Raw genomic sequence first — 12,230 nt, forward strand, 5'->3', positions numbered from 1 at the left:
GTTGCTTAACATTTATCAAGATTGATAACTGATGTACTTTATAGGCATTTCAATTGTATGTGTTTTTTCAGTGTCAAAGTTCGATCAGCTGCTGTTACCTGTTTGAAAAACATTTTAGCCACAAAGACTGGACATAGTTTCTGGGAGATTTATAAGATGAAAACGGATCCCATGCTCACCTATCTACAGCCTTTTAGAACATCAAGAAAAAAGGTCTCTTAAGTAGTAAATGTTTATTGAATGCCTACTTTATCTAGAATAGTTCTATTTGCTGTGGGTTATGAATATCAAATTGATTAAAATAGTATTGTACTGGGGGGGCAAGGGCAACATACGTAACCTAAACATCTGTACCCCCATAATATGCTGAAATAAAACAAAAAAATAGTATTGTACTAACATTTAACCTTTCCTAGAAAAAATTTAAACTCGAGAGCAGGGGATTTGTTATTTTTTATTTATTATGACAGTGTGGAAAAGCTGAGATAAGTAACCTAGAGAAGTGATGGTTGATTTGCAGGGGCTGGTAGGGGAAATTCTTAGTGATAGGCCTTTTTTTTTCAGGAGTTGAAAACTCTTACTTTGCTCTCATGAAAGCCATTGAGTTTAGTTTGTAGGTATTGTGTTCAACAAACAAGTGTTTATTTCCATAGCATGTTAACATATCACAACCCCCTAGTGAAATATAAGATGACCTGTAGATTTCTCTCTTTTTCCAGGACTCTATAAAGGATATTTAAGAACTCTTGCTCCTCCCTCAGTCTAAGCATTCCTCTTTAATATTTTCACTTCATGAAGTGAGAAATATACAGTTGAGTTTTCACCAATTTAATTTCAGGATAGATACCCATCTGTGAAGTAGTACTTTCAGTGTATCATAAATATAATTTTGGTCTTAATAAAATTACCAGTAATATAAACTATTAATGAAACTATTACTTTATAGGTAATATAACCTATAAAGCACTATAATTTTTTTGTTTCTTTTTTATTTCAAAATATTAATTAAGGGGTACAAGTATTTTTATTACATGAATATCTTATATAATGCTTAAATAAGGGCTTTTGGTGTGCCCCTCACCAAAATAGTGTTCATTGTACCCAGTAGTTAAGTTTTTATCCCACACCCACCTCTCCACCTTCTCCCCTCCTTGGTTTCTCGTGTCCTTTATATCACTGTGTGCTCGTGTACCCATCAATTAGCTCACACTTATTGGTGAGAACATGTGGTATTTGGTTTTCCATTCCTGAGTTACTTCACTTAGGATAATGGTCTCCAGTTCCCTCCATGTTGCTGCAAATGAAATTATTTCATTCCTTTTTATGGCTGAGTAATACTCCATGGTATGTATATGTATGTGTGTGTGTGTGTATGTGTGTGTGTGTATACACACACACACATTTTCTTAATCCACTTATGAATTTAAGGGCACTTAGGTTTATTCCACATCTTTTTTTCTTTTTGAAATAGGGTCTCACTCTATTGCTCAGGCTAGGGTGCAGTGGCATCATCATAGCTTGCTGCAGCCTCCAACTTCTGGTCTCAAGTGATCCTCCTGCCTTGGCCTCCAAGGTACTAGGATTACAAGGCATGAGCCACTGTGCCTGGTCAGCACTATAATTTTAACATATAAAAATCTCATTTCATTTTGAAATCAAGTTTGTGTGGTAGATTTAGACTGGTTTTATACATGAGAAAGATGAGGCAGAGCTTGTGATTTGTATGATATACCCCTAGTGAGTGACAGAGCTGAGAGTAGAACCCAACTTTCCTGCTGCCGAAAGCAGTGATTTTATTTTTACAATACCACTCTGCCTCTCATATAAAAATAAATATGTTTTAATTTTAAAAGGTAACCATTGCTTCCACATTTAGTTTTAACTTTATTTAGTTTTATTTGGAAACATTCGCTTGTGCCTAGGTATTCATTTTGTACAAGAACGGTAAAATGATTTTCTAATTCTCTCATTTTCATTTTCTAATCCCTTTCTAGTTTTTAGAAGTACCCAGATTTGATAATGAAAACCCTTTAGAAGGCCTGGATGATACAAATCTGTGGATTCCTCAAAGTGAAAATCATGACGCTTGGATAAAGACACTGACTTGCGCTTTTTTAGACAGTGGAGGCACAAAAAGTGAAATTCTTCAACTATTAAAGCCAATGTGTGAGGTAAGAACATTAATTAGTCTGAAATCATTTTTTCTTTGCTTTTCCCATTCCTTTTGGCTACTGTATCCATGCTTATAATCTATACATCTAAAAAGTGCTGTGATACTGCACATGATCTTTATGTGCATCCACATATCATCCACATCCAGTTATTATAAATTTATTTAAGTGGGCATCTTTGTTTAGCCATAAGTTAATGCAGTAGGTTTAAGCTTTGGGATAACAAAATACTAGATGAGTTCTAAGACAGTGGTCCCCAACCTTTTTGGCAACAGGGACCAGTTTTAATGGAAGACAGTTTTTCCATGGACTGGTACCGGTCTACAGCCCGGGGGTTGGGGATTGCAGTTCTAAGGGTTGCCTTGAAAAATTTGTTACTAATGATAGTTAAAGTAAATACTGATGATCATAGATTATTTACATTAGCCAAAAGTTTTCTCTAACTTTGTTTACTGCTTCTGACAACGGCATAGTGATTTACTTTCCCTGATATGCTTTCTTGAATGAGAAAAAGGGGTAGGGCAGCAATTGGCATTGCTTTTTTATTTTTGAAGGTATTTTAATTCAATGAAGACTAAAAGTACGTACCAAATCAAACAAAACGTTTATACTCTTTTATCAAATGTGTAATCCAAAACCAGCACAAAGTTATCTAATTTTGTAGTGTTACCGAACATGATTCCACAGTTATGTGAAAACACAGTATCATTTTAGGTCAGGTATTTGCAAGTTACAAATAACTGGGAGGGAAGTATTGTGTTAGAGCACCCACATTGAAAAGAATTTAAAGAGCAGCCCTTATTTTCTACAGAAAAAGTAGTGACAGTAAATAAGTCATAACATTCTCTGTAATATTATACTGCACTCATACCAATTCACCAGAGCGGTACCCTGGACATACACACAGCTTATTTTTCATTACAGAACAAAGCTAAGATTTTTATAAAGTTTTCACTTAGAGCCAGAAGGTAAAATATTCCAAATATAAATATATACACTCCCCAATTCCTAATACCTTAAATTCTCTAGCTCTACAACTGGCTTTTTGCCTTATCTTTAGTTTAAAAAGGAAAAAGTATGCAGTTAGTAATCTACAGTCCATTTTGTGTGTAGAATAGGATGAATGTGATGGATATGGAGTATAACCATTCATCCATTTGATGAATATGGAGTATGGTGAATGGCAAAAATAAAGTTGAATACTGTTTTGATATACCACTTTTCTGCGCTTTGGACTATACCACAAATAATTACCCAAATTTTATACCCCAAAATTGGTGTTTTTAAAAAGCGAACATTTTTAATGTGAGTACCATAGCTCTTCACTGAGTGAAAATGCATAAAAATCAGATTTTTAGCTTTTCTCTTAAACTTTTGATACCTATTCCTGCTATTATCAAATCAGAAAACTGCTTCTGTTATTAATAACACTTTTCAACTCTGAAATTTTATTTAAAGTAGTAACAGAATAATTTCATTTGTAAGCAATATCATATTTCACTCTACTAATGGCCTAGACTGGAAACGAATAATTATAGTGTAATTAACATATATGTTTGGTATTGATACACTAACCTATTATGATTTTTTTTAAGCATTTCCTGGTACACATACTTTTTGTTTTTCAGTGGTACATTGAGTTTATGGCAGATTAATCTATCATCTCTTAAAAGTTTGTTATGTCAGCAACAGGAAATTAAAATTTTAAGTAAAATGTATTGTTTTTACTCAAACTATTGAGTGGGTATATTTGTATATTCTAGGTGAAAGCTGACTTTTGTCAGACTGTGCTTCCATACTTGATACATGATATTTTACTCCAAGACACAGATGAATTGTGGAGAAATCTGCTTTCTAAACATGTTCAGGGATTTTTCACCAGCTGTTTTAGACACTCCTCACAAACAAGCCGATCCACAACCCCTGCAAATTTGGATTCAGGTATTCTCTTAAATTTCTAATGAATTCTAACATTTATACTGTTAACTTCTCAGTTCTAGAGAAAGGTAGATTTAAGTTTGAATCCCATCAGAAACACTTCATTAGCTTAATTCAATAATTGATAACCTCAAAATTTGTTTCCTTATCTATAGAATGGAGATAAAAATTGTAACAAGGTTTCAATGAAACAATGTATGTAAATAACGTAGGATAGGTAGTTAATGTATAGTATTACCTGTATAAATTTTCGCCATTAACAGTACATTACCGGCCAGGCGCAGTGGCTCACGCCTGTAATCCTACCACTCTGGGAGGCTGAGGCAGTCGATTGAGCTCAGAAATTCAAGACCAGCCTGAGCAAGAGCGAGACCCCGTTTCTACTAAAAATAGAAAGAAATTACTTGGACAGCTAAAAATATAAAGAAAAAATTAGCTGGGCATGGTGGCACATGCCTGTAGTCCCAGCTACTCAGAAGGCTGAGGCAGAGGAATTCCTTGAGCCCAGGAGTTTGAGGTTGCTGTGAGTTAGGCTGACGCCACGGCACTCTAGCCTGGGCAACAAAGTGAGACTCTGTCTCAAAAAAAAAAAACAAAAAAAAACAGTACATTATGTAACTGAGCATTCAGTATGTGTTAGGCACTGGGCTTGCACTAGCAATATGAATATGAACAAGGCACACCCTACATTCTAGCAATGGAAAAAAGACATAGACAAAACACATAATCAAATATTGATATGTTTGATAGAATTTTCATATTTTCAGAGCTCTGGCCAACTCATTTAGAAAGCAACCTTTGTATTACAAAATCATGCCTATGTGTTGTAGAAAATACAGAAAGATTGCACAAATTTTTAAAAATTAATTTACCCATAATCCTGTGATCTAAGATTTGTTATGATCACAGTTAATATTTGGTATATATTCTTCTAGTTTTTTAAAACAAAAATTTAGTTGTATTTTTTCTTATAACCTACTCTCCTTCTGGTAATATATGATATTTCCCATGCTAAAAGCATAATAGCAAAAGAAATTCTACCACGGATTGGGTACATATAATACATATATGCATAATTGAGAGCTCATTATGAGTCAATTTTTCAAACCTAAATTTTAAAAAAGGATACAAAATTCACAGATCTCTACTGTTAACTAAATCATATATTATTAATGTATTTTATATGCAAACATAAAACGAGGTACAAATTCATATATTGTATATCAAGACCAATACAATTCTAATAAAAATACTGATTTAATATGATGTTTTGCTGCAACTAAATTGTTCCTCCCAATCTAACTATGGTTTCAATCACTTCAGAAGGTTGTGATTACTCAATTCTTCCAATTGTTTGTTCTGTTTTTTTTACTACTGCAGCCTTTATTTGACATGATTCTAATGTGATTTAGACTTCACTGTGCTATGCTTTATCTTTTATGTGCTTTTTCTTTTGACTTACAGCAATTACAAATATACTACTTGCAATAATATAGAAACATATACATGGATGCCCATTCTGTGGTCCTACTAGATTATCAGATGATCATCTAAATGATCCAGAATATGCTTGTATGAATTTTCTTTAGGCCATTGAAATAAACATCCTAAAATAAAAATTCTCATAGAGATATTGCAAACTACCCAAAATATATTTCTTATCTTTAATTGGGGAAATAGAGTTATAAGTGATTGACAATTAATAGTAAGCATTTAAAATTTAAGTATTATGTAGTTTATAGCACTATTAAAACAATTTTATTACATAATTAGCTTAATATTATCATTGCTTATGAGAATGTGATAATTTGTTATTATGAACATGGCCAAGACTTTTCTTTTCATGTTTAACATTTATACATATGTATTCATGCTACAACCATTCAAAGGTAAAATCATCCAGTTTTATTTATCTCTGTGTAGAGTGCCAATATTTTTATTACCTTAAGTCAAAATTTAACTTTACATATAAAATTCTGTTATTGAAAAGGAAAGTAAATGTAGATTTATATAAAATTTAAATGATATAGTATCCTTTCTGATGTCTCACGCCTTCGTTTGAATGTCTCATGTGCATCTCAAACTTAATTGTCCAAAGTAAACTTACCATCTTCTTCATCCCTTTTCCTACCCTGCTTCTTTTAATGTGTACATCTTCAATGAATGATGCTCAGTTGCCCAAGCTTAGAAACCTCTCTTACATAACTGATTACCAAATGCTTCCAGTTCTGTTATAAATCACTTAGTCTATCTTTTTCTCTCTGTCTTTACTGCTTTCTAGTTCTGTTGTTCAGCACAGTTGAAATTCTTTCATTAAATTCTCCAAGTTCTTTCTTGCTTCCAGCCATCTCAGATGTTGTACTATTGCCTGGTTTACTCTCCTTTTGACTAACAATTACTCTTCTTTCAGGTATCACTTTTTCTATGAAACTTTTCTTGTCCAGATGAGGTTCCCTCCTATATGCCTCTATAGCATTCTAAACTTTCCCTCTTATAGCACTTACCACACTGTGTTAACAGTTTCCCAGGCTAGCGAGTGAGTTCTTTGTAGTCAGAAATAGTCTCTCTTGTTTGTGTTTGTATACTGAGGACCTAGCACATGAAAGATCCTAGATAAATATTTATTAAATCAATGAATTAGTCCCCCTCAGAAATAACATATAAATTATAATGTAAATTCTCAATTTTATTAATCATAATAGCTTCTTTTAAAAGAGAAAGAAATGCCATTAAATTCCATTTACTCATTCAAATTTATTAAGAACCAATTTTGTGTTAGGTACTGCCCAGCAGAATCTTATTAATGTAGAGGGAAACAGACACATAAACAAGAAGGAAGAAAGTGAAAAAGCAAGAATGCTTGGAACTGAGAGGAGATATCTTTGTTTGTTTGTCAGAGTCAGAGCATGTTTTCCGATGCTGTTTGGATAAAAAATCACAAAGAACAATGCTTGCTGTTGTGGACTACATGAGAAGACAAAAGAGGTAATGTAATCAGTGTTCCTTCTTGAGTTTGGAGATCTAGAAGTGTAAGTGTTAACTGCTTGCTGAGTTTTAACATTATTTTAGGTGACGTTGCCGCAAAGTGCTGTTTAATTCGTGTGATGCTTATGTCTTCTTGTGATAATCCATATTCAGAGTGGCACTTTGGTTAAATCTGTCAGGAGCTCTCAGTTGTTGTCCCAGCTGAACCAGTAGCAGTGTTATATTTGCTAAATCATGCAGCCTTTTGGGCTTTAGTTTATTTCGTCTATATTAGTGGTGGGAAAGGAGCAAGTGATTTTCAGGGTTACTTTTGGTTGTGTTATCCCTCTTTTAACTTTTCTCTTTGCTTCTAGTTCTTAGAAGTAAATAGAGTTGTGTAAACATCTCTTTTATGTATTTTTATTATAAGATATGTTTCTTCACTGTGTGCCATGGTCTCAAAATCCATGGTAATACTGTAATACTGTTATGATGATGTTTATTTTCTTGATTCTGGTAAATTGTTTCATATACAGTGTAGTATCTTTGTTTCTATTATTTCTCATGAGATATTTAAGAGTGTGTGCAAGAATTGCTTGCTGGAGGGCTGGTCTGACTGATCTGTACTGCTTGAAAATTGACCAGAACTCTGAAGAAATAGTATAGTGGGCCTATCATTTAAATAGGTAGGAACTGATGCCTCGTTAGTCTATTATATAGTGATGGTGGCAGTGGTTGGTAAAGAATGGAAGGAGAAGGTGAGAGAAAAATGGAAAAAATTTTAACCCAAATACATTCATATCTTGAAAAATTATTCCCTCTGTATCTCCTTTATACTAGTAGAAAAAGAAGTTTTATGCCCTTAAGTGTCTTTGTTTTTGGTTAGAAAGTTACTGATTTACTTTATTATTTTATACTAGATTCTTTTCTGAGAAAGCCCATAAGAAGCTTTAACTGTAGCTGGGAGCATCTATTTTCTTGGTGTTGGGAGGCAGTTTCACCTTTGAGTCTTCATTTCAGACTTATCATTGGGGTAAAATAGTATTGACATTGACAGGACTGGAAAAAGATAAAAATCCTTAATTTTCAGTTTTAATTCAGAATAAGACCTTAAAGAAGATTCCTTCAGTACCTCAGTTACTCTCTGAGGTATATGTTGTTCCAGGCTACAGTGGAGGAAACAGGAAACTGAGGCTTCAGAAGTTAAGTTGTCAAGGATCTAGTAATAGGTGATAAGTAATGTAATAGGTAACGTAGATAGATTTGAACCCAGCCGTATCCACCTTCAAAGCTAATGCTCTTAACCACTACCTTGTGACACCTCTATAATGTTAGTTTTAAAAAAGATAATATTTATGGTCCTTTTAATTCTAACCTACTATTATTACAGTAGAAGATTTTATTAAATAACTCAACATAGGTAATAAGGTAAGGAAAAAATGAACCACAGTAGGAAAGACATGTAATTGTACCTTAGAAGAAACAGAACATTTTTATTAAACTATTTTATATAGAGAGAGAGTGTGTGTGTGCGTGTGTGTGTGTGTTTAGCTATTCTGTGCATCCTATTCTTAGCCTGTGGTGCATGGATCTCTTGGTGGAGAGCACGTATGAACCCCAGATTTGTATGGCATGATGGTCTATAGTTTTCATCAGATTTTCTGAGGGGTTAGAGGGGGAAAAAACCCCAAAAGATTGAGAAATAGGACTCTTCAGCCATGTTATCTTATAATGTTTATAGCTATATATTGGGGAAATGTCATTTTTGGTTATTTGAATGTAATTTTCTGTTTGGTGGTTGCTCCCACTGTATTCTATAATACATCAGCATACTTTTCATTTGATATTGAAGTTAAAGAAATGGAATAACCTTATATTTAATTTTTCTTTAGACCTTCTTTAGGAACAGTTTTTGATGATGCTTTCTGGCTGGATTTGAATTATCTAGAGGTTGCCAAGGTAGCTCAGTCTTGTGCTGCTCACTTTACAGCATTACTCTATGCAGAAATCTATGCAGATAAGAAAAACATGGATGATCAAGAGAAAAGGTAATGGAATTTAGAATTTTTGGCTTTTAAAATTGGTGTTGAGATTGTTTCAATAAAGGTGTAAAGATTTATTTTGTCCCCTATTTCCTATTTAAAAGACATTTAGATAGAAATTTTCTGTTTTAAAGTGAAATGATAAATTTTAAAAGGAAGTAATTCTGCTTTGAAATAGGAATGTTTATTACTTATATATATTATAAAATTATGTAGATAGCAAGCTCCTGAAAGACAGACATTATACTTATTTTTCTCTGCGCTCCCCATAACAGCTAGCGTTGGGAACTTAATGTAATGATCAGTAAATACTTTTCAAGTGATTGAATGATTCTCTAGTTTCATTAAGATTTGGTTTGCCACTAATCCCTCAACTATTCAAGATCCATTTTATTTGTTGACTATAAAATAATGTGATTGATTTCTTTCTGTGACTAAATAAATATCATTTCTTCAGCTACCTGTATTTCTACCTAATTTAATTTGCTTTTCTCTGAGTGAGAACTCTCATAAGAGTCTAATAAATGTAGTCCTAGATCATGGTGAAAAACAGAAAAAAAATCAACCAAGAAAGTAGAAGAGTAAAAACTAGACTCTTTATTATCCCAGCTGCCCTCCTCAAATCTTTGTTCATTTGAAATAGCCTAGTGTTTATTTTTACATTTAGCCTCACTTTCCCACCATAAAATGAGTCATATGAAGAAATCGAAATAGCAAAGGTATATTATGTTGATATATTTATCATTCTCACTACTGGTAATTTTTACTTTAGATTGTCATTAAGTTAGAAGCAATGTGGTTTTTAGATTGTGGAAAACCATGAATCAGATTTCAGATCCTAGTCTAATTAGGAGATGTGGACCAATTTCTTAACTCTCTGGTTTGGTATTTAATTTCTGTTTTTCAATTGGAAACAGTTATAAATGTATAATATGTAGGAACTGTGCATAGTATGTAACTGGTATGTTCATGATCACTATAAACTTCTTATGAAGACAAAAGTGTGTTGTGCTTGAAGTATATAATGAGTAAGAAATTGATTACTGCCTATCTGAGAGTCTTTTAGTCAGGGTCTGCATACTTGTTAGTAGTTATTATAATCTGAATGTGCTTTAGTATCTTAGTTTCATAAAATAGTATTTCTTAATAATCAGGTGAATTATTAAGAGAATAACTTAACTATTTGATGAATATAAATAAAAGCACATTTAATTTGAAGGTAAGTGATCATACAGAATGTAGGAAGCTTGCAAAATTGCTTATTTCAAAGCAGATGTGCCTAGATTTTATGTTGGTTAACTTTAAGAAAAGGTGCCTGACAAATAGGGCTTGCTGTTTGCCTTGACTGTTTGTTTTGGGTTTTTTCCCCCACAGCTGTCTGATGGGAAAGGGAAAGCAAATAGAGAGATGAGATATATAGAGTTGGAGGAATGCTAGTTTTCTTCAGTGGCTCGTTAGGTGAGCTGAGGCTTTGTAAACTAAAATGGTCAAGAAAAATATATTTGTAAGAAAAATACAGATCAACAGTTTACCAACACTGTCAAGTCAAGGAAATGAATCACTTTCTTAAATTCAAGTTGTTTAATAGCAAAATCCCTCATACTGGATATTCCAGAATACATGTAAAGTTTTATTTGTTCACTTGTTCCTGAGAAAGTATCAGATTTCAATGTTAGTGTCCATAATTTTTTTTAGAAAGAAGTAAATTCAAAACAACTCCAAGCAGGATTTAGACAACACATGTTAGTTTACACCCTCAGTTGTCTTACTATTTCTAATACATAAGGCCATGTCTGACAAAGTCCTGGCAACTCTGTAGGTATTTGTTGCCTGGATGAATTGCAACCTTAGACTTAAAAAGTCATACCCGCTAATGATACTACCTTCCCCACTTTCCAGATTTCTCCTCTAGAAATTATTTTTTAATATAATATGCCAATAAGGAAAAGAATACATGTGATATGTGTACATGAAGGTTATAAAGCAAAATAAAATACTGTCAGCAGCATTCTTTCACTCAATGCTCTCTCCTCTCCCATCCTCCTGTGCTCCTATCAAGAAGTAAATATTTTTTGAGTTTTTTGTTTCTCATTTGTTTGGATGATTATTTTTGACATGTAACTAGGAACCCATAAATATGGTTTAGTTTTTTTCTATTTTTGAGCTTAATAAGAAATTACATGTATAATTTTCTGTACCTTGTTCTTTCATTCAGCATTTTTATATGCTTTATCTGTGCTATGTGTTGCTGTAGTTCATTTGTGACTGCATATAATGTACCATTGTGATAAGACACCACAATTTATTTACATATTCTCTTATCAATTACATATATCTTAAGTGTAGAATTACTGGGTTGTAGGGTATGCAAATTTTCCACCTTATATGATGGTGCCCAACTGTTTCTTAAAGTGGTTATACCAATTTGTATACTTATCAGAAATGTATAATTGGTAAGGAAGTGGATCAGGAGGAAGCCTTATATTTGAAGATCAGTAGAAAACCAAAGTACAACTATTTCTAGATTGGGGGAAAAAAGTAAAGAAGAAACTAGAATAAGTTTATAGGTAAATATTAGAGGCACTATCACTTATGATAGTATCTATTTTATATATTGGATTATAATTGTTATAGACACCATAGCTGTTATGATTTTAGACTTTAAGTTACTTATGTAACTCGATATCATGTGTGAATGCATGGTTTGAAGCTAAGGCCTTGGGAGTAGACCAATCTAAGTTCTAATCCTGAATGTAACTTATTTCATAATCTTAGTAATTTTTTTTTTTTTTTGGTCTGAGTTGAGGTCTTGTTCTGTCACCCAGGCTTGAGTGCGGTGGCATGATCATAGCTCACTGAAGCCTTGAACTCCTGGGATCAAGTGATTCTCAGCCTCAGCCTCCCAAGTAGCTGAGACTATAGGTGCATGTCACCATGCCCAACTAATTTTTCTATTTTTCATAGAGACGGGGATCTTGCTCTTGTTCAGGCTTGTCTCGAACTCCTGGCCTTAAGCAATCCTCCTGCCTCGGCCTCCCAAAGTGCTAGGATTATAGGTGCGAGCCACCACACTTGGCCCATCTGCTTTATATTTTTTTTTTTTTTTTTGAGACAG

The 12,230-nt window shown here is 33.3% G+C and overlaps 1 protein-coding gene across 1 annotated transcript in view; it reads left to right on the forward strand.

Annotated features, from left to right (window-relative positions):
• The window catches only part of ATM (ATM serine/threonine kinase), a 146,448-nt gene that overhangs the window by 63,467 nt on the left and 70,751 nt on the right, over window positions 1-12,230 (forward strand). Inside the window, 6 exon segments of the mRNA XM_012659127.1 lie at window positions 72-213; window positions 1,995-2,171; window positions 3,935-4,112; window positions 7,007-7,094; window positions 8,966-9,156; window positions 11,615-11,682. Coding sequence (XP_012514581.1) covers window positions 72-213; window positions 1,995-2,171; window positions 3,935-4,112; window positions 7,007-7,094; window positions 8,966-9,156; window positions 11,615-11,682 — 844 coding nt within the window.

The sequence above is a fragment of the Propithecus coquereli genome, unplaced genomic scaffold (assembly GCF_000956105.1).
Source record: "Propithecus coquereli isolate 6110/MARCELLA unplaced genomic scaffold, Pcoq_1.0 Scaffold6, whole genome shotgun sequence".
Classification (NCBI taxonomy): domain Eukaryota; kingdom Metazoa; phylum Chordata; class Mammalia; order Primates; family Indriidae; genus Propithecus; species Propithecus coquereli.